The sequence below is a fragment of the Glandiceps talaboti genome, chromosome 11 (genome assembly GCF_964340395.1).
Source record: "Glandiceps talaboti chromosome 11, keGlaTala1.1, whole genome shotgun sequence".
Taxonomy (NCBI): domain Eukaryota; kingdom Metazoa; phylum Hemichordata; class Enteropneusta; family Spengelidae; genus Glandiceps; species Glandiceps talaboti.
In genome coordinates, this window is record NC_135559.1 from 18,936,875 (window position 1) to 18,963,722 (window position 26,848).

A 26,848-nucleotide genomic window follows, 5' to 3' on the forward strand; every position below is an offset into this window, starting at 1 on the left:
CGTAAGCCTTCTGATAGCATTTATGGCATTGTTTGTAACTGTGTTACTATGGGAGTATTGTAACATTAAAAGAACGAAATATATTGCAGATGATTTGGATACACTTTCATCCTTTCTGTTATCGATCAATTCAGGAATGTCCTGCCTTGTAGAGTGGTTTACTTATACCAAAAGGAGAAAGCCAACATTCTGATTTTCGTAATAAATTGTTTTCTTTAAGTTATTGTATTTTATTATTTTATATGCATTACAAGTAAATTGCATAGTTGTCGCTAGTAAAGACGCCAGAGTTATTCATTGTCTATGAATGACTTAGCCAGTCCCAAATCTAGAATATTGGTACAGTGGTACTAGTAAGCTATACATGCTTATTCTAGTAAGTTTGAGGGCTAGCTACTTTTAGTTATGAGATGAACTTGGCTGTTTTACTGAATGCACATGATAGACCTAACATGGGATTCAAGATATCAAATTAATATGGAAGTGTACATTACAATTTGTACCATGGTAGTTATACATATTTATCAGTATGCCATTAATACATATACTTTATCTTGACATTAAACTTCGAAAAAGAACGTTCAATTTACTTGAAAGTGAACAACAAATTTGTTTGTTAACCATTTATTGGTTTCGTATCCTCTTCAATGAAAAAATGGTTTGTGGTATATAGAAAGGAATTATATACTAATTACTAAGGCTTGTTTGTTGCTTTTAAAAAAAATCATTGACTTTTAATACTTTAGTGATAACCACTGTTAATGAAAAGAACATAATAAGCGATGTATGTAACAACTCAGTGTCTGCACCCATCTCAATCTTCATATTTGACTTGTACTTGTCACGTCCGTTTGTTTCCACTCCGCCGGAGCCAACGAAAGAATTTATATTGAAGCCCGCCCCCATGCGGTCAGAATATGTGATGCACCCGAATGTGCAATCAAGTTGTAAGCTTTAACTCTTCAACCGTTTCAGTTATTGGAAAGATAAAAGACTGTCATGAACTCTGAACCCAATCTCATTTGCGGATACTACATTCTTCTTGTGTACATATTTTATAAAGTCATATGCATTGTTGACATGTTGGCAAAAAAATAATACACATTAAAACAAATGGCTATTTTGAAGCACCTGTAGTTTGAGATGTGACTGATAACACGTTGGCAGTTGGACAACTTTTAAAACATAAGGAATGTCAGAAATTTCTATATGAGAAAACAGTGTTGAAATGTGATTTTGAGAGAATAGCTATATTGTGCAAATTTTCATCGATCGGGAGAGGTTAATTTGCAAAATGTGAACGCTATCAGTCGACCCTTGTTTAATCTGCCTTTCCATCTCCCCTTCACCTAGTCTTCCTTCAAGTTGTTGTCAGAGAAGGGGACACGATTCTGACAATGTCTCTAATCAATAAAGATGGTAGGTAAACTCTTAGACCACCAGAAAAATTCTTCTCGTCATCTGAGCTAAACCTCAGGCTAAACTGAATGAAATTCGTACTTTGGGGATTATAAGGTGTGATGTGTTTTCATTTAGATACAGGGACTTGAATAGAAGAAATTACAGTGTATCAGGGACAGAAAGATAAAGAAGTGGTTCGGATTTGTTAGCAGGCTTGATGAGGAAATTTGAATAATCATTATTTGCACATTAAAAAGTTAAAGTGGCCATATGGATGAGGATTGAGTATTTATTTTGGATTTTTGATTTCTAAAACAATTTTATCATGGAGTCTTACGTGAAAAATCAATGTGAAACAACATTGTCTAAATCTGTGTTTGTCACTTAATACATTGCAAAAAGTAAAAAAAAAATGTGTAAAAAATGTTTGTTATTGTACATACAATAACAAACATTTTACACATTTATTATGCTTTTGCAATTTATTGTGTTACAAACAAGGACTTGGCATATGTTGTTTCACATTGGTTTGTCAAGTAGGAAGTGATGATAAAATTATTTTGTAAATTAAAAATCCAAAATAAATACCCAATCCTCATCTATATGTCCACTTTAAAACTGCAGTAAACTTGAAGTATCGCATAACAATGTATCACCACCCACCTTCTCACTAAATATCACTCAGATAATATCAACACATTTAATTTAAAACAACGGTGGATCCAATAAAGCCCATATTTATTCAATATATCCAGTTTTGTATACATTGCAGAGTGTTTTAAACAAGCTCCCATGCAAAGGTACAATAAACAGTATAATATTCCTTGTGAGATGCAGTATTTTACACCAAGGATACTAGTAACTTGGAGGTATAGAATTTAATTTACAATATACAAACTTAGTGCTGACTGGTAAGTGGTCATTAGTTCTGTCAAATCAGAACATTTAATTTACTGTAGTAGCATATGCCTTGAAAGAATAACTTATGAATATTGAAAACATTTCATCATTTTTTTTTTCTCAAAATGTTAACATGCACCTGGTGATGTGTAATGATTGGTTGATGACATACAATAACTGTCCAATCACCACCATCCAACTAGTTTTATAATGTGATGAGATTATTGCAAAATAACCTTATTTCATTCCTCTGAAGGGAAACTATGCATTAATTTCGCACTACAGGTACTAGGTCTTCACTGATTGGTTGATGGAATGTAACACCTGTTCAACAACCAATTATACATTGATACACTTGATAGTACCCATCCAGAACCATAAAACTTACATGCCAAGTTGGAAATTTAAATAATTATAACTTTATAAGCTTCTCACTGATTAATCAATGACAAGTTGTAATTCTCCAATCACTGATGTCATTTTTGACAATGAGTCACATTTGAATATTACCAAAGTAACACCTGGCCAATCACTGAGTATATTTTAAATTGCACCAAGTGGCTTTGACTGCTATAACCCAACCTTTTGAAAAGACTTAAATTTGCTCAAATAGTCAATTAGTTTCTAAGTAAGTAATGTTTTGACTTGTGTCGGTGTTCTTAGCACGATAGATTTGGGTTCTTTGTAGGCATTGATAGAATCCATTATATTTTGATAAATTAATTCATAGGCAGCAGATACCAGTTCTGTAGATTGTTTGTAAACTCTGTCCCTGTAAACAAATACAAAAATACAACATCATTATGAGTAGACAATAGCCAAGATGTTTATACCTATCAAATCCTCTTTTCTTGTTTGGGTGTTACGGGTTGTACTTAGGTGATATGGGTTACACTTGGGTGTTATGGGTTATACTTGGGTGATATGGGTTACACTTGGGTGTTATAGGTTATACTTGGGTGTTATGGGTTATACTTGGGTGTTATGGGTTGTACTTAGGTGATATGGGTTACACTTGGGTGTTATGGGTTATACTTGGGTGTTATGGGTGGTACTTGGGTGTTATGGGTTGTACTTAGGTGATATGGGTTACACTTGGGTGTTATGGGTTATACTTGGGTGTTATGGGTTGTACTTGGGTGTTACGGGTTATACTTGGGTGTTATGGGTTTGTACTTGGGTGTTATGGGTTGTACTTAGGGGTTATGGGTGGTACTTGGATGTTACAGGTTGCATTTGGGTGTTCTGGGTACCATTGTACTTGGATGTTAGACATGGGTGTTATGGGTTGTACTTGGGTGTTATGGGTTGTACTTGGGGGTTATGGGTTATACTTGGTGGTTATTGGTTATACTTGGTACTTACCTCAATGATGCACTCTGTATATAGTTCATCTGTGGCATTATTAGACTATCAGGGGATGATAAATAGGAATCAAACTTGCCCTACAACAAAATCACAACAACATGAATTACCAGGTATTGCAAGTAGTAATCTGACAAAACTCTGTCAAGAATTTTACATTGACAAATTTACTGAAAATACAAAAATAAATCTCTTATTGTAATAAATACTATTTGTGGATGAATGAAGAGATGAACTGTATAATAATGTATTTATTCCAAGAGATACAAAATATAAATTTACAATAACATTTCAATCATATTTTGATAACTATTAAGTATGGGAAAGGAAGAGAAATATTAGTTGCCTTGCAGCTAGTCAAATCTGCCCCCCTCCCCTCTAGATGTCTGAATACATACCATAGCTCCCTTTAAAGTATTGGCGTCCATTCCATGAATTGATGATAGTGGTCCCTGAAGCAGGAAATATAATGATATGAGGATCAGGTCAAAGGTCAAATGTTATGGCACATGCCAACATAAAATATCACCAGGCTCAATAGCATTTCATTATTTCAAAGAGGGAGTTTTGACAGTTCCCTTTTAATGGGATAGCAAATTACAATTATTGCAAGCATGACTTTAGTGCAAATACTGCAAGTACCCACGCTGACACTCATGAGTCACTGGGTTCTGTTATCATTACATACGATATATATATATATATTTAAAATAGTAAATTTGAAAATTAAAAATAGAATTGACAGTCTGTTGATAATAATACTGGGTACTTACCTCTTTGGGTTGGTGTTGTTGAATGATATGATATATATGTGATAACCCAGCCCTTGATAACACAAATGATGCTTGTTCACTGACTACAGTGTCTAGATGAGCCTCTATCTGTCAAGTAAGAAGGCAGCGGAAGTTAGGAATAATGTGCAAAGTGAGTTTCCTGATGGCAAGCACTGCAGTGTAAATATAATATTTCTACTATGGTAAATCAAAAATATTGTTTACAAATACGCAGCCAGAAATCCATGGGCCTGTTTTAATTTTCATTGGACAGACAGTCCTGATGGGACATCCCTGAATTGTCAGGCCTGCTAAAGCCCTGACTTAACAGGGTTGACACATCCCTGACTTGTGAGACCTGCCAAAGACCTGCTTGTACAGGCCTGCCATAGTACTGAGGGGACAGGTTTATCACAGTTCAGGCTGTTCAGGTCAACCAAAGTCCTGACTGGCCAGGCCTACCACAGTTCTGACTGGTCAGGTCTACCACAGTTCTGACTGGTCAAGTCTACCACAGTCCTGACTGGTCAGGCCTACCACACTCCTGACAGGTCAGGCCTACCACAGTCCTGACTGGTCAGGCCTACCACAGTCCTGACTGGTCAGGTCTACCACAGTCCTGACTGGTCAGGCCTACCACAGTCCTGACTGGTCAGCTCTGCCACAGTCCTGACTGGTCAGGTCTACCACAGTCCTGACTGGTCAGGCCTACCACAGTCCTGACTGGTCAGGTCTACCACAGCTCTGATGGGAAAGTCCTTCCCTAGCCCTGAGATTTCTTTCTTTACAGAAGCACCACTCTAGCTTACCTGGCCTGCAAGCATTTCCAGTCTTTGATCTGTGAATTCATACAAAGCTAGAGTTGACTGCATGGCATAGATACTATTAACCATATATACACCCATATCAGCTGGGTTTAATTTACTAGCTGATACTGCACACATCTGAAGTACTGGATCCAATACACAGGATAAAACCTGTTAAGATAGAAATTAGAATACACAATCAGATGATTCAGATATTATTTATAAATGTTTTTTGTTTTTTTTGACAAATGTTATATGTGTACTCACATCTATTCTCCCATAATTCTATAATAGTGGTCTAACTAGCCAAATTTAAATGAATAATAGTGACCAGTGACAAATCCATAGTTACCACTAATTATACTGCCCCCTAGAGTTCAACTGTAACTACATTTTGTCATTCTAGTGAGGATCATTCTCCAGGACAGATGGAAAGCATTCTCGCAAACCAGAGCTGTTATTTCTCCCGCGAACTTCGAAATAATGTGCCCTCTGGTAGGGCACGTACTGGACGGTGCTGTAAAAGAGGCTGTAGTTTGTGACAATGAATGTTCTTTAATACTATCGGTAAGTTTAACTACTTGTGCCTTGTAAACTTTGTATACAGGGAAACATTGTCAGTCATGTGCACATTCCTGTCACAGTCCAGCAGCAGTCCTGAATTTCAGGTATGCATACAATCCCTGAATTTCAAACGTACATGCAGCCCTGAATTTCAGTGCTCCAGCAATACTGATACTGTGCTGCTACAGTCCTGCACTGCCACAGGACTGCATCATGTTGGCTGAGTAATTCATTTGATTGAACAAACTGATGACTATTTGTGGACAACCACATTCACTTTATAATCATATCACATTCAGCAAACTGCTTCCCTCTATGACTATAATCTCCATGACAACTGATGACCGTGACATACCTTGGCAAAATCTTCTTGTCTGGCATCCAATGGAACAACGGATGAATCATGTGATGCTAACACTTCACGTAGAAGTGACAAGGTTTGATTTAAAGACTGTGTTGGACCAAGATCAGCTGGTGGTAGTTCAACCTAAATGAAAAGGAAAGTGTAAAACACAACTCTGGTAATCCAGCCTTCAGTTTACTAAGATTGACACAAACTAAATCTACTGTTCTTCAATGTGGTAGATTACACAAGTGGGCGATATCGGTTCCTCTGTTGTGCGATTCTAATTACCCTGTGATCAAGATAGTGTAAACATTGGAAGTACTAAAACAATACACTGCGGCAAGTTCATGGAACTCTCTCAATAAAACTCTGCAATGCCTCCCTACTAAGACTATAATTAAACCAAAATCCATTCATTAGCTTATCACTGTTGTATCAACATGTTGTCACAATAGTTTTAGTTTGTGTCTATCTTAGAAAACCGCAGGCTGAACTACCGGAGTAATATTGATTCCTAACTCTAAATATGAACGTTAATATGAAATGTACATTGATTTTTATAATTACGATTTTAAATCACAAAGATGACAAACAGTATTTTGTAAAACCACAGTAGTTTAGTGCCTACCGGGGTGGGGGTGGGGTGGAGGGTGGGTGGAGGGTGGGGTGGGGGGTTATACATGTAGTAATCTCTATGTTCTCTTACTTACGTATAGTCAAAGCATGGAAGTATCAGTCAGTGGTTCAAGTATTCAATAAAATTTTGTATCTTATCTTACCTTTTCCATTAGTCTCTGTGCATGGCAGTTAAGGGCATTGTAAAACATTCGCTGACACAATTCATACACATCACCCAAGGTACTTAGGAGGACGGCATCAGAATTGAGAAGTTGTCTGAAAATAATAGTTAGGTAAACTTTAACAATAACCTTCTCATGTATCTAGTTGGTTAAAATTTATACTACAAAACAGTTTGAAATACTTTTTGGGGGATTATTTTCTGTATACAAATATAAATGGCATTTTTTAATTGCAAAAATGTAATGACCCTGACAGTATTTTGATCAATAATTTCTACATTTAGATCTCTTTTTTGATCAGTGATAAATACAACCCAGAGTAGTTCATTTTGTATAGCTATTATTATAAACACAACACAGGATACTGACACACTCTGATGACAGTCATCTGATTGGTCTGAATGTGTCATGTGATGATCACATGATATTGACTACAAATAGGTGATTATGAAAAGATAATATGGGTAAATGTACTTTATACCATGCATGAACCAAGTTGAACAAAAAATATGGAATATATACTCATTCTACGTCATGACAACACATGTCCATGTCATAACAATGCATGTCTATGTCACTGGTTCTGTTGTGTTGGAAGTATGAGTCAAAATGTTCAAAATTATCATTACTTTCCCTGATTTTTCTTTGATATTACTGGCACTGGTAGAATTATGTTATTCTCCAATATTTTTCTTCATTCAGTTGGAAAATACTCGTGACCTAAGGATTGCCACTCCTCATCTAGCAACAAAGGCCCCTTAAGTCACTCGTATTTCCTTGGCTGCACAAAGAAAAATATTGGGGAATAACATCTCAATATATGTTTACAGTACCTATTAGGAACATTTATGATAAACCATGTTAAAAGATCAATCAGTGGTCAACTGTGGTAGAGGTGTGTGGCCAATACTACCAGCCCAAGTAAAGACCTAATTTATACCCATCTAGTTAACATTCCTATCCAAACCATTTCCCTATGGATATTACAATAAACAAGACAGAACACGCCGCTATAAATATATCTACTTACCCAATAGTATTGTAATAAAATTTCAATAGATTTGCCAGTTTGTAGAGAATGACTGGACCAGGTTCTGATACTAATACTTGCTCCACTCGTACCTGTTATGATGTAAGACAAAGTAGGGTTGTGGTTAAAAAAAGTATTCGTCAAAACCAACACTTGCAAGTCTTACATAAAAACAACACAAATGATGGTTTCATATGATTTTTGCCAGAAATGACATCTCCTATTTACCTCAATAGGGAACTTGCAAACCTGCCATGTTGAATATTGCATCATGGGAAATGTGATTATAAATACTAATCAATTAGTATTATGAACAATACTGTTATATTGTTTGTAACCACAAATGATCAATTCATAGTCACCCTGACCATTGTGAGAGGTTTATTTCATCAGTAGCTCCAGATTAGGTAATACGATAACCTCAGATAATCCCATAGTCCTTTGCGTCTAAGCATGCTCAGTCTGGATTGCAAGTTCCCTATTATGAGTTGATTTTCCAAAACTTTTAGGACTTGAAAAGGTTTTGTATTTGACTTTTTATCCTGTCCTTTTTTTTCATAATTTTCCAACTAAGTGTGAGTATTCAAAATCATGGATATCTTGCTTGTGATGGTTTGTGGCAATATAAAGGAAATTGTTTTATTTTAATTGTCTTTAAAACATGACTTTCGTTTTAGTACGTTTTTTTGTTGTTGAAGCAGTCTGAATCAAAAATTTCTTGTATATTTGCAAGAATAAAGAATTGAACAAACGTGACATTATTTACAGATAATTTGCATTACCTACTATAATACTAAAATTTTCTAAAATTTACAACTTGGTGATTTTTATAAACATTGAATTCCAAGGGGCAAGATTCATTATTTTGAGTTGACAGGTGTAGTAACCAGTCTGTAAGGTACGCTGTGATGGAGTGCCCTTACACATCGGTCAAATCCTCTCATGTCTGTGTTGAACTTACAGTTCAGTGTACTAACTTACTTTGAATGGTCTGCATACACCCTCTGTGATATGTCCAAGGATGTCCTGAACTTGAAATTTGCCAGCTGAAATAAATCAGTGATAGACCTTTCAAATAACTGCGCCCTCTAGTGATGAAGTATTGCAAGGCTGATATGAGCAAAGAGTTGTGAAAATGCTTACATGTGAACAGTTGATAACCAAACACACTGACTATGAAATACAAAAAATACTGTCAAAAGATGTCACTACTGTTTATGTATACATCTGGTCTTATCACACGCTAAGTTGTAGACAACACTGTTTTACCTTGCTCTGTAGCTAACTTCACCAAACTTTGTAAATGTTCTTTTTCTGATGCAGATGCTTGATGTAACCATGCCAACATGTCACCAACATATCGTAATGGATCATGGGAATGTAGCTCGATGGGTCTTGGCGTTCCACCTGGACCTGTCATGTGAAAGAATGAATAGTATAAGATATAACCAATTTCAAAACAAGCAGTAATATCTATCAGGACTCTAAAAACATGTTTCTGTTACCATGTAAGAAAAGTCTTGGATTGCAGTGACATATTCAAATAGACTAATCAATATGCATATCTGCTTTCGAAATGATTATCCTAAAATAAAGATATGGATTTGATGATATGCATAATGAAGTCAAATACTGTGCTTGACTCTACAAGGCTAAGTTGTCTGTCTCGTATGCAAATAAGCTAATTAGTATGCATGTATACTATACAGATAATCTACATTAATAGTCATTATAATCCTCATGTTCACTAATTCTAAATGCTGAACCATCCCAACTACAGCAGCCACTTTTGAAACTACATATTCAAATGAGCTCATTAGTATGCATGTCTGCCTTGCAGTAAAATATACCATGTATAGGCTGTACTCTCCTGACTAGAGCAGTCACTTTGGAATCACATACTCAAATGAGCTCATTAGTATGCAAGGCTGCTTTGCAGTAAACCTATATGCAGTACTCTCCTGGCTAGAGAAGTCACTTTTGAAATCACACATTCAAATGAGCTCATTAGAATACATAACTCTACCATATAAATTATAAACACTTACCTCCCCTAGTTAAAGCATCAATGAATCCTCTGACAACAGCTGTTCTTCTAGCTGTACCAAACTCATCCAAAGAGTATCTGAAATGTAGATATAGTTAATACCACTACGAAGACACATCAGCAGATACACAAGTTACAAATGCTTCAATTGGGAAACAGTGTCTTTAATCTAGTTTATAGAGGTAGTGTGGTGTGAAAATGGTCAAAAATGACTTTCTGGGCCCTAAGCATCAAGACATTCTGCTATGATAAAATAAGCCTTGTCTTTGTTCCCCTTTAAAGGCCAGGATTTCAATCCTAGGCTTTCACGTTAGTGTCATCTTATCAGTAGAGCCATAAGGACTACATAGGATTATTTGGCCAACATTTTCTATAGTTTTGTCAGACAACTGTATTTCACACCTAATGTTTAATCCTTTTTTTTCAAAGTGGGCATTTTTTTAAAAACTTACTTGAAGAGTACAGGTCTGTCTTGTAATGCCTGCATGGCCTGACATAGTAATGGTGATACCTCTACAGAATCACTACTCAACATACGACATTCACCTATTGGACAAAACAGATGATAGAAGTACATGTATTAATGAAGTATGCGTTTACAAACAAAAGTTATTCAACCTAGCTTTATAGTTGAGGACTTGGTATGATCAAGGTTGCACTGTAAAGTCCACATGATTACAAAGGCTGAAATTGATAGTATACTCGCCAGGGAGTTGATGAAGTAAAAGGGTCTGTCAGGTTAATATTTTTACTTAGGGCACAGTGTGGGAAAGTGAACACTGTTATGTATTAAAAGTTACTTTGTAGGGAACTCTACACAGAGAATGAAGTTATTCAAACTGATCATTATAAGTATAAATACTTCCAAAGCAGGATGTATGAATATACCATCTCTCTGCAAATAATTTCTGTTATCTATATAAATGTTTAACAATGGAAGACACAACATCTCTTGTAAGGTTTGAATATTGTTGACTATAAAAGCCCTATCCTGGTAATTCTTTGACATTGTCAAAATAAGTTTTTAAATTTGACCATGAATGTAAAAATACAACTGTGCATGGATTGGACATACACACTAAAGTAGAGTCCTTTAGTAAACTGATACAATTAAAATGTCTGCATACCTTGTGTCCATCTATAAAGTCTTTCATAAGCAGTTTCCTGATGTAAAGCCATGGTTTCCATTATTTCTAACCTGTAATTAAAAGAGAAGAAAACTATCTAATACAAACTCCTCCAGTGTAGCAAGTCATCCAGTAACTGTAATTGTAATTGTAATTGTAATTTATTTACCCATCACAAAAAAAATAATACATAACAATTGAAAGCATATAATACACAATGTGTGCATAATTGTATCAGAGCGGGCGAGAGGCTAGAAAATAGTTTCTATAACTAATCTAGTCTAGCCACTCAAAACTCATACACTAGTATAAATATTACAATAAAAAAAAAAGTATAACAAGTCCTCCAGCATAATTCTATTGTAAACATGTTCTAAAATCTTAGTTACTAGGATCTTGCAATAAAACAAGAGGGCTTTGTACTAAAGGAATGGTGAAAACAAATCTATGTATCACATATATATAAAGTGATGAAGACCAACACTTTGTTACAATTTCAGGAAAATGTCCAAAATTAATAAGTCACTTTGCATAAACGTTTATTTACACAATGCTTGTGAACAAGTAAGTAATTTTGATCCATAGTTATCAAGTTCAAACTGAAGTTAATAAAGTTAATCATACATTGTACATTGATGTATGTAGATATTTCTAGTGTTCTTGTTAGAAGAATCAGTCCAACTACAACTATTGAAGTCACAAGTGGAGAGCTGGAACACGCCCAGACCATAGCAATATGTGTGAAATAAATAAAACGAGGCAGTTCAACTGGTCTCCGATCTTCAATCTGATCTTTATTTTAATTTAAAACACCAACGTGTAATTATTGCTAATAAAGTGACCAGGATAGATGAGTCTACATACATCAATGTACAATGTATTATGACTCGGTCTGTCTTGTCTTGTCTTGTCTTGTCTTGTCTTGTCTTGTCTGTTTCTGTACAAAATGCCAGATGTGGCATTACACGTACAGTTCGTCATGCATCGCAATTTTAAGGGTATTAACTTTATTGTCATCTATGGCTCACACAGAAGACGATCAGCATTACCATGACATGATCTCTATTGAATTATACCATGGGTATACTATATAAGTATTTCTGAAGACTTTTCACTTACCCTGCTGTTTGTTGATTTGTTCTCAGTAATACCTTACAATCATTGTGGATTTGTTTAACTCTTTCCATGGCTTTGAAGAAATCCTGGATGAAAGAATAGAAATCAGTCTCAATATTAAAGACAAGCGACCTATCGGTCAGAATAGCTCTGCTGTTTTTTTTTTATTTTATTTTCTATTTTGGTGACATGTAGAAGTGGTTCAGTTCTTCAGCTCTTTACTATGCAGTTTTGTTTTAGCGATGCAATAAAGTGGTTAGTGGTTTCATATGATGTCTCACTATAAAACACATTTTACACAGAAGTTGGTAATGTATTGTACTTTTATACCATAGTCACCATTTTATAACAAAAATCTACTGTTATGAAAAATTGCACAAAATCTCAGGGAAAAAATGACTGGGAAATGCACACAAGAAAAAGAAGAAAAAAAGAGGATTTTGAGGTTGGCTATAAATAATTCCAGTGTCTTACAGCTTTAACCCTGGAAAATTTTAATGATGAATGAAATAAACTAGGGATCTAAAATAATTTTGAGGCAATTTGAATTTCAATTTTCTAACAAATTTACCAAGTCAACAACATTCAACTTGTACTAGTTGTAGTAGATATATATATATAGGGAAGAAATGTATTAATCGCCATCTTAGTTTCCGTACGGCGACAATCCCCAAGTACCCGAAAGAGAGTCATTCTCAGCCAACAGGGTTCGACACTGGAGTAAAAGTCACTATCCCACAGGACTAGTAAAATTGATAACGTAGTAGTCCTGCAAAAAATGTGGTGGTCCTATCTTTAAGTGCTTTCGCTTGTTCACTTAGGCTCTTCATCTCTCTTAGTTTTTGCTCTACTTCTAATTCACTTTTCCAAACCCCATATTTATTTCAAACACTGTTGTAATTGAACTGTCTATTTCGTTGTAGTTGTTTGTGCATCATCAACTCCTTCCTGTAATTTTATTCTCTTTTTTATGCTTTGGAGCTTCTTCTCTTTTTGTTGCTTTCTGTGAGTAGTTTGTCTTAATTGAGGGGGGGGGGGGGGAGTAATAAGATGTTATGTGGTCTTATTTCTAGCTGAAATACTACATAACATTTCTGGTACACATTGATCTAACTATTGCATTTTTAAAAGACAAAAAATTACCTTCCCATAGAACAAGTCTTTATAGTGTTGTCCTTAGTGCATATTAGAATGTATTTACAACATAAAATAAATAAATTTGAAGGTTACCAGCAGTTACAGCAAAATGTACAAGTCACTTCGTCTATTTTCGTGTCTATGTACTTCCGGGTTGACATAAACGTTAAGCGTTAAACGTGATACAGTCAGCCCTATAATTACTAAGAAGTGACAAAACCGTTCGCAAAATAAAGTTCAGGATTTTAATTTTTCAAACTGAATACCAAAACATGAACACGGAACACGGAACACGGAATCGTGTCAGTGCATGGATGTATTAGTGATGTATCACTAATACATCCATGGTCAGTGTTACTAAGTAAGTTAGCAGTTTCATTGTAGGCTGTAAGTTGTACCGGTAAAAAAAACGATCATCACATAATGTAGGAAGTACAAAAACATAGAACACGTTGTTTTCTTGCTGAATAAACTCACTGAAATAACAACACGGCCAAATTGCGTCTTTGATTTTGACAGCCACCATTGTTATGATTGAGCTTCACTAGTTCCGTTGAACGTGGCCGGGTGAACGCCGACATCCAATTTGTACAGCATTTTTACAAAGGGAGCTCGTCAATAACCTACCGAATAATTAACTCAGAAACGTAGTTTAAATACTAACTGATCTAAGAATTACTGTTCAGAAAGACTACGCATCCGTACATAAATACGAATTCATGCGACAAAGATTTCAACTTTACTATTTTCTTGTTACAGTGTAGAGGACTTATTATACACATATCATCGTACAACTAATTTTATTGGCTATAATATTAGCTACATTTGAAAGGTCTCACTTGATTGGCTCATCGTTCGCTATTCCCGTTTTCAAGAGACACCCCGCCAGAATAAAGTGCCACGTAGTACAGCAATGGCGCGAGATCGTCTGTTGGGCGACTTTCCCACCGGGTGTGCTTTTCGAAAACTACACAACACATGCTTTTATGACACGGAATCATAGAAAATCTACCCCGTTTCCAAACTAATCGTAATTTTATCGCGAATAGACAACCGGAGTTGGTCAAAATAGCAAATTAAAAATCAAATGAATTTTACTATGACCGTGAATTCATCATATAGCCGGTGGTTTGAATTCTGAGCTCCCTGATATACCTATCGAAAAGTCACTATCCCGTCGGACCAGCGTGTATGTCGAACCCTTGCCATACGTTGTACAGCATAGACCCTCCTGGTTACAGTGATAACACTCGTTCATGTTCGATTACCTTTCATAAAGAAAACACAACGAAATGGTTGAAGTGATCTTTTTTTTAATTTCTTTTCATCACAACAACAAAATCTGCGCGATCAAAAGTGTTGTAAACTAAACCAGAAAGAATTATCGGGCTGGCTAAACTTCCCGATGAACTGGAGTAAGGTCCAAGTCCAAGTAAGCCCCGATAGTACGTGAGAAAATCGTCTCAAACTAGCGATACAACTTTCAAAATATAACTTGACATGTCTTCATTTGTTAGAGTTATACAATTCAAGACGGGGTTTCACTCGAAAACAACAATTCTGTGAATAATGACACTGAACGCAGCGATTTCTCGGACGATGTTACCACTGCACTGTAACGTATGGCTGACAACGACTTGCTTCTGGGTTAGTCCCTCGTGCATCCGGGTACTTGGGATTGTCGTCCATTACCACATCGGCAATTTTGACGCTGTAATTTTGCCACCAATATTGATCGTACAAAAACAAAACTCCATAAATGAACCACAAAGTACTTTCCCTTTCAAAATGTGGTAATTTTAGAAAGAGTATTATCGTTTTTATTGACGACTGACTCTGTCAAAAACACTTCAGTTCAGGCATGGAAGACTTCTCACAATGATCATGAGCTATGAGGTGCATATACTGGAATGAACCATTCTGTAGGAGGGGTGGTGTGTGAATTGGATTTGAAGTTTACAAACCTTTTTCAAACAAATATTTGTCATTTGGGCGCACAATGCGTAGAATTAAGACTATAGCACATATTACATTGCTTGTTTGACGTCAATAGTGTCTTTTGAAAAGTTGCACTTTACCTAAAGTCTCGCGGACTGATTTCCAATATGGCGTCGGTCATTATGCTCATTAACATATTCATTTTTTTTTTAAATTTCAAAAAAAAAATCATAAAAAATAGAAGAGAAGACATGCTGACTTGAAATTAACAAATCTAAGTAAGCTACCCCCTGTGCATCAACACACCAGATATCAAAGCAATCTGACTTGAAGTTTATGAGGAGTTGATAAAAATGTCATTTTTGGAAAAAAAATCATAAAAAATTGAAAATGGCACAGATCAACTTGGCATGAACAGATCTGAATAGCCTCCCCCCAGGGAACATGCACACCAAATATCTAAGAATTCCGACTGTCACTTTCGGAGTAGATAGTGAAAATATAAAAGTTTGACGGACACATATGATTCACTCTACTCTCTATACCTCAATACCCACCTATACCTAAAGCTACGCTTTCAGCTTTCGCTGACAGCGGAGCTAATAAAACTAATCAAAAAGACAGGTTTTTGATAAAGGAGTAACAAGAGACAAAGTTTAGCTGTAATAATCTTGGTTGGTGGATTGTAGAACAGTAAACTGTCTGTTTTTGACATTACAAACTGGCCTACAGTGGGCATAACATAAACATGACCTATACAAGTCCCTTAACACAATCTGATTAAAATCCGATGTAGTGTACACAGTGCAATTTCTTGTTGCTGTTATGTTTACAGTCATTTGTTCTTTTGTGAGTGCTTGTTAACTACATCTGACACAATACCATAGCTTTTCCCTGAGCCACACAAGAGCACTGAGTGAATTCACTCAACCAATGAAAACTCGTAATGTGCCAAGACATATGAGTACAGTACTTCAGAGTGCTCTGTTTGAAAAGAGCACAACAAGCACAGATCGCAGACAACAATGTTATCATTATTGTTTGGTGGTTATCTTTCTTTCAATTTTGAAAACCGAGTGTTATATTGTAAGATGGATTCTGTTTGGCTACTCGTAAGTACGAGATTGGGTTTGGGAAAACCTATAGTATTGTGTCAGATGTATGTAATGAGCACTCACAAACGAACAAACGACAGTAAATGTAACAGCCAAAAAGAAATCACACTAATAATAATTCTGTACCTCATGTAGACGTCCATCTCTGGTTCCTCGCAATACTTTCACTTCTTCAGACTTCAACTGAAATTTATTGAGGAATGCATCGGCTACCTCAGCTCTCATCTGTAAACGTTGACTGAAATAAAAGGTTACCATGGTTACAGACTCTCAGACTGTCTAACAATTAATCACATGTACATTTTGCGTATGGTTATGCAGTAATGTTTTCAGTACACCACTGCAGTGTAATTATTAATAGTATGAGTGTACTAATGTATGTAATCACTTGTATTGTTATAAATCCATCATTTTAATTTGACCACAGAAGAATGATAATATTTGAAAATCTAGTCAATGTAATATCATTATTACTACACATATGTAATGATAACATTTCATACCTTTCAGCTTGAAGTTTTGTTGTCTTGTTTATCAAGTCAGATGTCTGGTTTCTTGCTGCCTAAGACACACAAACACAAATGCAAGACATTTTCAATCAATACTGCCCTCTACTGGTGGCTTGGTGAGAAGCTTAAACTTTAGTCCATTCAAAATTACTTTACCATAAAAGAGTACATCATGTATATTTTGATATGGTGACCACTAACATGTTTCTTCTGTGGGCATCAAAATCTGGCCAAACTTAACAACCATAGAACATTCTGTATTACAACCAATATTTCTTTTTTGACAAATTAAATGAGAATAAAATATTCTGTCTGAATGCCTACCTTTAACCTGTTTGTCATTTCCTGACAACACGTACCCATGGACTCCACATCTTCACATACAAAGTCAAGTTGCTGTAAAAACAATGTCACATGTCAATCTTATACAGTATTTGTGTCTGCCACACTTGTCAAAGATCACTTTACGAGCCACTGCAGTCATTAGTTCAGATTGAGTGAAATGGCCTTGTTGGAAAGCATGCTGTATCGTCTGTATGTTAAAACTCTGAAAAAAGTTATAATACTGTAGATGTTTGACTTCTTACCTCTTTGACTTCATGAATTGCCTGTGCAAATTGTTCATTTATTGCCAGGCTTCTTCTCTCAATATCACCTCTCAAATTACGACGACTTCTTAGACTGTTGTCATGAAAAAACACAGACAGAGACTTCAAGGCTTCCAACATGTCCTGTAGTGATCAGAACAAGAATTGAAACCATGTTAATATCATGCATTTCACAAAATGCACAAAGTTTTCTAAGTACTGGGGTACATTAATATGTCCTATGTTTAGAAAACCAGAAAAAAAACACAAATTAAGTTAGTGCAAATAATTTTACATAGATCATGGGGATAGATGTACAAACTTGATATAATATGCAACACCATTTCAGCATATTTTTACGTCTGTCACCCAATCTACTGATATTATCATTTCTGATATTCTGTGATAACTTTATTGAAACGTTCTATGCCAATGATGACGGTATTGCTGCAGCCTGATACCATCCCCTGCTATGTGTGTGTGTGTGTGTGTGTGTGTGTGTGTGTGTGTGTGTGTGTGTGTGTGTGTGTGTGTGTGTGTGTGTGTGTATGTATGTATGTATGTATGTATGTATGTATGTATGTATGTATGTATGTATGTATGTATGTATGTATGTATGTGCACGTGTGCATACATATTTTTCTGTAGATTGGGGAGGGTGTGTGTGCGTGTGTCAAAGTCACTGGGGTGGGGATTGAAATGAAGAGGACATATGTAGGAAAGAGGAATTAAGTATTGGGGGAAAAAAGAAATGAAATCAAGTCCAGTTAGCGACGTGGCATAAAACCACTGTAAGGTAAATCGGACATGACAGTTCAGGTGTCACAGCTTGCGTTTACAAAGATCTGAGCACAACAGATATTTGCAGTTCATCTGCACTAGTATATACAAAAATTAGCTTTGGACTGTAGGACATATTAATGAAACGGTTTAAAAAAAGAAGACAATTACAATAACCTATACTTTTTACTTTAAAACATACCATCTATACCTCTGGTCTGCTAGGACTGGAAATGATCTAGTATTTACATGTTTTGATTCATAAACATGGGCTGTGATTCCTGTTGAAGTGCCAACGTGGAACCGTTAGATGGTATGTATGAATTACAGAAGAGAATCAAATTTCAACGATTGAAATTGCAATGTTTCATACCTTATCATTGTCAAGCCTTGTTTCTAGAATTTTGTTCAGTTTACGAGATAGCGGATTATTAGCCTGGGGATCAAGTTGATCTGCCGACGTACTTCTCATGGTGGTCGCCATTTTGTGTTGTACTTGGATGAGCCCCTGAACAGCGCCCTCATACACAATATATAACTTTTTTTCATGATTACCTGTGATAAAATTCACACTCTATCGAAAGTTGACGAAGTCAGTAACTTTAACATATTTGCGTTCTGAAGGCAAATGTGATGCTTTTACCTGTCTCCATAACTCAAATAGATAAATATTTAAACTGTGCATTATGATAAAAGTTAAGCTTTAGATATGAACAAAAATCATAGAATGTTACTAAATGTTCACATTGATATGATTATACAACCCATTTGTTAATATCATCCAAAACAATTTGCGTTTCCTGGGTAAGATTTTATGCAAGTTTGGGAAAGTTTAAATGTAACTCTGGAGCTCGGTACTTTCCGATTGGTTTGTCTTGATTATTTAAAGCTTATGATTAAACGAGTCGAAACCGAATCGATATGTTTCCTTTTAAAAACAACATCATATTTGACTTTCTTCCTCAACTTAATTGTGTGTTTTTTTAAAGCGAGATCATAAAAGTAACTTCTGTTTGATGATTTGTCATAAAATGTATCGAAGACGTGCATGTTCAATTCCGCAAGTTCTCGATCGCTTGTGTGCACATACGTAATAAGTATACCGTTAGGCGAGTAGAAAGTCTTCAGACTATTAACCTTCAATTCAGTTTCCCGTATATATCAATGACCCTTGCCATATGGCTGCTTTCAGTACTAGCTAGAGAGAGATCAATGGTTCATTGTAGAATCAAAAAATCTAAATTCTTTAGTTAGGCCCCCATACCCCCACCCATCCCACCCCACCCCTTCCAACTTAATTGGTTACAATCAATACGATTATTGTTTCACAATAGACAGCACAATCAATATCATATCACTGAGTATATGTAGTAGTATGTAACTAGTACTATGAATACAAAGCCGGCATGTATATGGGAAAATTCTCCATTTCTCCCCACCTCCAAACTAAACGAATATGTTTCTTTTTATCCTATATTAAACTGATGAACTCACCCCTAATTTCATTAGATTGTCTCAATCTGATTTCTTATAAATATTTTGACTCCATATACAGTCATGAATTTCGAATGAAAATTCATTAAAACGGGACCCGGTCTATTCACCCACATCATGTGCACTGAATATTGACGTAGTACTAGCTAGTATCGTCAATTGCTTCAACCTACGGACAGGTTGAAAGAAAACAAGTAAAGGTCTTACACACAATAGTAGTATGAAGTTCATTTGAGAAGAAAACAGACACTCAGAGTCAAATGTTTGAAAACGAAATTTTGGTAGTTAGCTAATTAATAAATAAGTATATTGTTATGAAGGCATCATTTCTGCTTTGTTTTAGCTTGAAAGTTTAAGTTTTAGACACCTGTTTGTAAGTCGACATTGACAGAAACCTAATTTTATAAAAAGGAACGTTGAATTCGTGAGCGCCAGCTATCGGTGTGACTGGAAAGTGAAACGTAGGTAATAAAACTAAAACGCAACGATCCAAATCTTCTGTTTGCTATCCATATATTAGGAAGACGTATTTTATGACAATGTTGAGTGTATGTGTTGAGACTATCAATGACATTTTGGGGATCAAAATACAGATTGAAACACTTCTGTAATTAATAATCTGAAACTTTTAATATGGCATTGTTGGATCCGGGGGTTGGATCTGGTTTATAAGACATTCGGATTGTTCTTTCGGGACAATATATCTACATGTAGTTTTGATTTATAGTAAACAGTATACAGAAATCTATACACGCTTTACAATATCCCTTTCACAGGGTTCCCAATCTTTGCAAAAAAAAAAATTAAAAACCGCTTTCGCTCTAGTCGTAAATAATTTATGAAAAAAACTACTGTTCGTTTGATACTCGTCTTGTGTGTCACTGCAGTCTCCTACAGTCTGGCCACATGAGGGCGTCCTTTCTATCATGCCATTATACCCACAGGATGCTTTGGCTCCAATGTACATGTACCATACATGTCTGTGTACTCTATATGCTGAACATATACTGTGACAATAAACATGTATGAGGACCCACATAAGTATTGTCACCAAGGTAAAAAAGTTTACAAACTCAGCCTGTGTCACTTCATACCTGAAATAAACTGAAAGACTCCACAAGTCACATGTAAGGATAGTTTGTCACATAAATAACACTTTATTCAGATAACAGAACTTACATGATAACAACATTTTAATAAGTATACAATACAGTTAAGTACATCTAATATGTAAATGAGGTATTTCAGGAATCAACTTACAACTTGATAGTACTATATAGTGCATTTGGTAGGAACCTTCACCGATCAAGGTGTGAAAATTGAAAATTTGGATATTAATAGATGTTATAATTTGCATTTAAAGTTGATGAAAAGGTTGATAAGTTTTGATATTTCAAGATAAGTACTGAGTAAGTTTTTAAAGTTAAGAAGACAGTTTGAAAGTTAGTCATTTTATAAGTTTATCTATATTATAATCACTAGCCATATGTAATATCTCACATAAATAACTCCCCACACAATATTTGACCTACACAAATAACTCCCACACAATATTTAATCAACACAAATAACTCCCACACAATATTTAATCAACACAAATAACTCCTCACACAATATTTGACCTACACAAATAACTCCCACACAATATTTGACCTACACAAATAACTCCCACACAATATTTAACCAACACAAATAACTCCCCACACAATATTTGACCTACACAAATAACTCCCACACAATATTTGACCTACACAAATAACTCCCCACACAATATTTGACCTACACAAATAACTCCCACACATAGTTAACCAACACAAATAACTCCCCACACAATGCAAACTACACAAATAATCACCACAAAATATTCAAAAAACACAAATATCTTCTCATACATTAATCAACCTACATAAATAACTTGAAATACAATATTCAAACTTCAAATAACTCCCAACACAGTATTCAACCCACACAATAACCCCACACTATATCACACTATATTCATCTACCAATACAAATATAGTATTCAACCTACACACAAATAATTCCAAATAATTATGTGCACACCACATAAATAACTCACTCCCCATACAATATGTATTCCACATAAATAAATCTGCATAAAATTTACATAAATTATCCCTGTTATAAAATAGTAACACCTATTTAAGATAATTCCTCATAAAATGTTTTCAACACAATTAACACTTTTAAAATACACAGTTGAACTGTGACTTCACATAAATAACTGAAAAAAAAATATATAGTATTTTATGCAAAAACATACCAACAAGATGTTACAATGTTAATAAAAATAAGCTTATGTTTCATAAACCTGAATATAATATTGCACAAATCCCTAATATGGTAAATTGTGGATAACTCTCTCAATGACCCTTACCACTTTAAGCAGCACTAGCTGCAATTGAGAATGTTTGTTTTAAAAAAATAAAAATATTTTGTTAGGTACAGAAAGTTATTTTGTTAGGTACAGAAAGTTATTTGTAATACATGTATTGAACACCCTGAACAATATTGAATCACCTGTAGGTAAACATATTTTATAGCTGTATACATATGTATATGATAAATCAAATCAAATTGATTTTCGGGTCCGCACTCAAAAATCAGGACCCTCAACGGCACTCATGATTTCAACCTGTTTCTGGATAATATCGACCCCTGATTAACATGTACAATGTCTAATTATTGACATTTTAACAATTTTCAGTAAATATATTGAGGTTGCAGGGGTGAACAAATCCACTGGTCCTGGGTCTGGGACTAGTGATTTTTTTGGGCGGACCACACAAATTTTACCTTGTCTGGTCTGTTGGACCAGTGCTTTACTTTTAATAACTGTGTTAAAAAGTTGTCTGAATATACAGATTCATAGGTAAGATTTAATGTTTCACATTAGCGGGACCTGGGACCACTAATTCTTTCAGCAGGACCACTGGATTTTTTAAAGCACTGGTCCGGGGACCACCAGTTCACAAAATGATTTGTTCACCCCTGGGTTGTCATATAAAAAAACTGACAATGACTACAGTTCCAACTAGTACAGTTTTAACATGGTGACAGATTCAAAACCAAACCTTTGCTCATGTACCAATATGTCCAAACAACAGCTCCATGATATGTTTTATCAATTTTTCCAATTACTAGTACCGGTAGTTATGTTTTCACACATGCAGTTTGAACATTCTGCATTTACTATATGTAAATTATATTTAAATTAGTCATTCATTTTGGCCACAAAAGAAGTATATGTCATTGGTCACCATATCAATCATACATGTACTGGGGCGCATTCGATTTGCCAAAACATGATTGTGATTAATCTGACGTCATTTCTCGAAACGAGGTTGTAAACAAAACGCTCAATCACGATCATGATTACTTACATGTAAACATTTTTTTAAAGTTTCGCACATTTCCTATAAATTAAATGATTTTACATCGTCAAAATGATTACAATGATAACAAATTACCAATTTGACCGAACACAAATTTATTTACATAACGTTTTCCGTCATTTCTAACTTGCCGTCAGCCACGGGTGCCCTATGATTATGTTGTCTGCCATCTTGTGATCACGTCAATCATGATTCGGGGCATGATTACTATGATTACCAATCATGATTGTGATTGATAAATCATGATTATGATTGTGCAAATTGAACGCACCCTGCATAATAAACATTGTTAATAAATCTTCAGGTAAGGTGCGGTTATCATGGAATTCTGAAAATTGATCTTCTTGCAGGCAAAATTTGGAGTACTAGTATGTACTAGGTATGGTTGGTATGCATGTAGGTTCTTAATATATAATATAAATGAAATTGAGGAAAGAAAGATGACACGTGTAGGAGTTGAAGCCACATCACCTGAATACTAGCCAGAGTGCTCTCACCGACTGAGCTAACGCCATTAATTGGTAGATGTGGTGTCCTGGTGTGTGTCTTGATATTCCTCGGCAGGTGTAAACATAATATTACAAGGAATGTAATGATACCTTTTAGCACCTTCATAAACTAAATTTTTGTTCGTGAAATCCTTACTTAAGATTATTCACAAATCAAAATAAACATATGAATCATATATAAATAAATAAATAAATAAATAAATAAATAGTAGATAAGTTTTGACAAATATTACAACATAAATAGCATAACCACAGATAAATATGTAAATAGAGAAACGTTGGACATTACAATAAAATAAGTTTGTTTCGTATTGCACGGTAACATTTCACACCATAGTGAAAGTGTAAGAAAAGTTGCCTATTGCACTTTGCACTTTCACTTTCAAAAGTTTGTACTGACAATGACATTGTAAAATGACTGTCAAGGGTATTGTTGTAAATCTTTCAGCCTCTAGATGACAATGGACACTTGAACATATGTTTGACTGACTGACAGTGTGTGTGTGTATGTATGTATGTATGTATGTATGTATGTATGTATGTATGTATGTATGTATGTATGTATGTATGTATGTATGTATGTATGTATGTATGTATGTATGTATGTATGTATGTATGTATGTATTTTTACATACGTACGTATGTTCATGTATTAACTGTCTAGTCTGTCTGTCAGTCTATGGATACATACAACAAAATTTGGATATTAATATTAGAGGGCACACTGATAAATACATTCCACAAGGTATAGTCTGTTGATTGATATCTTGCTTCAAGGTTAATTACTTGATGTTGTTGATTTTTCGAAGATATTCATCTTTCACTTTGGTACTTTACGGCAGAATGTCCACCTGTCTGTGGCTCTATCATCTCCTCCACATGATGACGTGCATCTCAGCTCAAAACCTTGATGAGTTATCTCCCGGAACAGTTTCACTCTATCAATCGGTTTAGCAGTGCGTGTCCCACGTGGTAGAGAAAGCCCGTACTCCTCAAGCCGACTCTTCACACCCCAATTCCCAAGATCTTTGTAGTGAGTGACTAACAACGGGATATTTTCCAGGACTGATGCAGCACCAAATATTATGTACTGCCCGTTTGCACATTCAAACTCGACTTCGAGAAATTCATATTCTTGAGGAAGTTCGTCTCTTTTCTTCATGTCCTCTCTATCCATCTTAAGACTGTCAATGAATTCTATGAGCTCTGTTATTTGGTAGAAATCAGCCTCGTCTGCGAGCATATCCAATTCCTTGAAATCATCAGGTAGGGTTAATTTCGACCGTCGCAGAAAATTCAAAACGTATCGAAACAGCTTGCCGTCTCCATCGATCACATAATTTCCTCGATCATCTCTTTTTGTTGGCATTCGATCGCTGAACATCGCTCCCAGCATCGACTCGGGAAATCTTGTCAGCGTTGATCGCGATGTTGTATACATTTGACCACCGACGTTCAGGTTTACGCATTCTTCGACGTTTGCTGCGGCCTCTTCCATTCTCTCGGTCTTAAAATTCAAATTTTCCCGCACTTTACTGCCCTAAATTTTGAAATGGGGAGGCGTACACCACCACAACGTTCAATGGATCACGACCGGAAATATAGTGAGGTTGAGTAGACACTCCCATAATGCAACATGCTGTAACAGGTCTCCCTAACTTCCGTACTTTAAATTTCAAGCAGGTAATGAAGATCTCCAGCAAGTACAAGTGCTGAGTGAACGATCGCCAGAACTTCGAGTTGAAGTGGTAAATTTTTGTAAGTATATCAATTTTCGATATATATCGATATAACTTTACACATTACTGTTCATGGAAAATATGTTTAGAGATTGAAAACGGCACACTTGTATAAATATGTGCTGACAGATTTGGCACTGACACTGACAGCTCCAATCCGCAAAGAGAGTGTGGCGGCGATAAGTCTGTTTTGTACGTGCCCGCACTTATTTTTGCTCGCGGCGATGGAGAGAGCTATCTTGGTATACCCAACCCATTTTCCTTTCCGTATGCCCGCGGATGTCTTGTCCCACATCGGCACGTCTCAATTGTATCAGCTTCCTGAGTAAATACGGCTTGAATTGGCCGTGTTTACGTAGAGTGAAGTCAAACCAATCGGGTCCTCCACGTACCTGTTGTGTTAGACGTGAAAAGTGAACGATCGTTGACCGCTAAAAGAAAGTCGCTCCGAAGGACAAGGTGGAAATCCCTTTTGTACGAGAAGGCCAATCCTTCTTCAGTTGACATAAGAAAAAAAATAAATTAAAAGTACGCCTTTAAAAGACAAACAGAATATTTTTCAAATGTTTTATTGAACGGTTGTTCATCGCAACCGTTAATTGTAAATAATTGTTATTGTCAAAAGTGATTACGTTAACTCCGTGTTTGCATATTATTGAAATGTTTTCTTTCCTTCGATTATAAATTGTATCCTTTTGTTTCAATAAGCCGCTTTCGCTCCCAGCTGTGGTGTGTAGTAGTTGCGACCCAGCCCAGTCATTTAAAAACCCACCAGGCCATTACTAATCTGTAAAGAATGATATTTTGTCTGACAATGTCGAAGGAGCCTCCAACACTTTTTTACTGTTTTTTTTTTTACCCGTAACTTTAGTGGATAGAGTAGCGCCCATACCACAGGGCTAATTCTAATAATCCTTCAGGGCATTTTACTTTATACTGTCAGTATTTCCGTAATTATACTCCATAGAGTACAGGATAGAACAGGGCAGAATTGATCAAAAGAAAGAAAATCAGACTTTAAAACTAAATAAAAGGCAAAAAATGTCAATTGTCATGGTCAAAGTTAAACCATACAATCATTGAATGAAAAAAAAAGGGGGGGGGATAAAGCTCAAAATGAATTTGTCACATATTCCTTGGAGTTTTAAAAATGATACAACAGAATTGAGCAATTAAAACTAACACCTTTAGTATGAATAATAGAATGAAAAAAAAACATTCATGGTCAGACTCAGTTAAAATCATGACTTTGAAATATAAAGGAAAATAAAGATTATACAGGGAATTTTGAAAACGGGAGTGAAAATTGCAACTGGCCAAACACTTCCCATTGCAGCTAGGAACATATC

General features: G+C 35.5%; 2 protein-coding genes across 2 annotated transcripts; both read right to left on the bottom strand.

Moving 5' to 3' along the window:
- Positions 1 to 2,420: 2,420 nt before the first annotated feature.
- On the bottom strand, positions 2,421 to 18,836 carry LOC144442422 (conserved oligomeric Golgi complex subunit 6-like). The gene is made up of 19 exons (XM_078131768.1): positions 18,715 to 18,836; positions 17,562 to 17,705; positions 17,299 to 17,370; positions 16,969 to 17,027; positions 16,592 to 16,703; positions 12,279 to 12,361; positions 11,160 to 11,230; positions 10,485 to 10,578; positions 10,034 to 10,110; positions 9,255 to 9,398; positions 8,967 to 9,031; positions 7,986 to 8,077; positions 6,935 to 7,049; positions 6,165 to 6,296; positions 5,249 to 5,416; positions 4,440 to 4,547; positions 4,065 to 4,118; positions 3,667 to 3,746; positions 2,421 to 3,073 (listed from the first exon to the last, which is right to left on the bottom strand). The coding sequence occupies exons 1-19, from the start codon at positions 18,823 to 18,825 to the stop codon at positions 2,926 to 2,928; spliced, it is 1,929 nt and encodes a 642-aa protein (XP_077987894.1). The 5' UTR covers positions 18,826 to 18,836; the 3' UTR covers positions 2,421 to 2,925.
- A 5,744-nt stretch (positions 18,837 to 24,580) lies between these two features.
- LOC144442109 (BTB/POZ domain-containing protein KCTD6-like) lies at positions 24,581 to 25,258 on the bottom strand. Its single transcript, XM_078131379.1, has one exon. The coding sequence runs from the start codon at positions 25,256 to 25,258 to the stop codon at positions 24,581 to 24,583; it is 678 nt and encodes a 225-aa protein (XP_077987505.1).
- Positions 25,259 to 26,848: the final 1,590 nt, after the last annotated feature.

Bases quoted from the DNA above. Each gene is read 5' to 3' on its own strand.
- LOC144442422 (XM_078131768.1), bottom strand. From the start codon at position 18,825: ATGGCGACCACCATGAGAAGTACGTCGGCAGATCAACTTGATCCCCAG. The intron at 5,417-6,164 runs GTATGTCACGGT...CTATCTTAACAG, and splicing joins GACAAGAAGATTTTGCCAAG to GTTTTATCCTGTGTATTGGA. The intron at 3,074-3,666 runs GTAAGTACCAAG...ATTTGTTTACAG, and splicing joins ATACAGAGTGCATCATTGAG to GGACAGAGTTTACAAACAAT.
- LOC144442109 (XM_078131379.1), bottom strand. From the start codon at position 25,258: ATGGAAGAGGCCGCAGCAAACGTCGAAGAATGCGTAAACCTGAACGTC.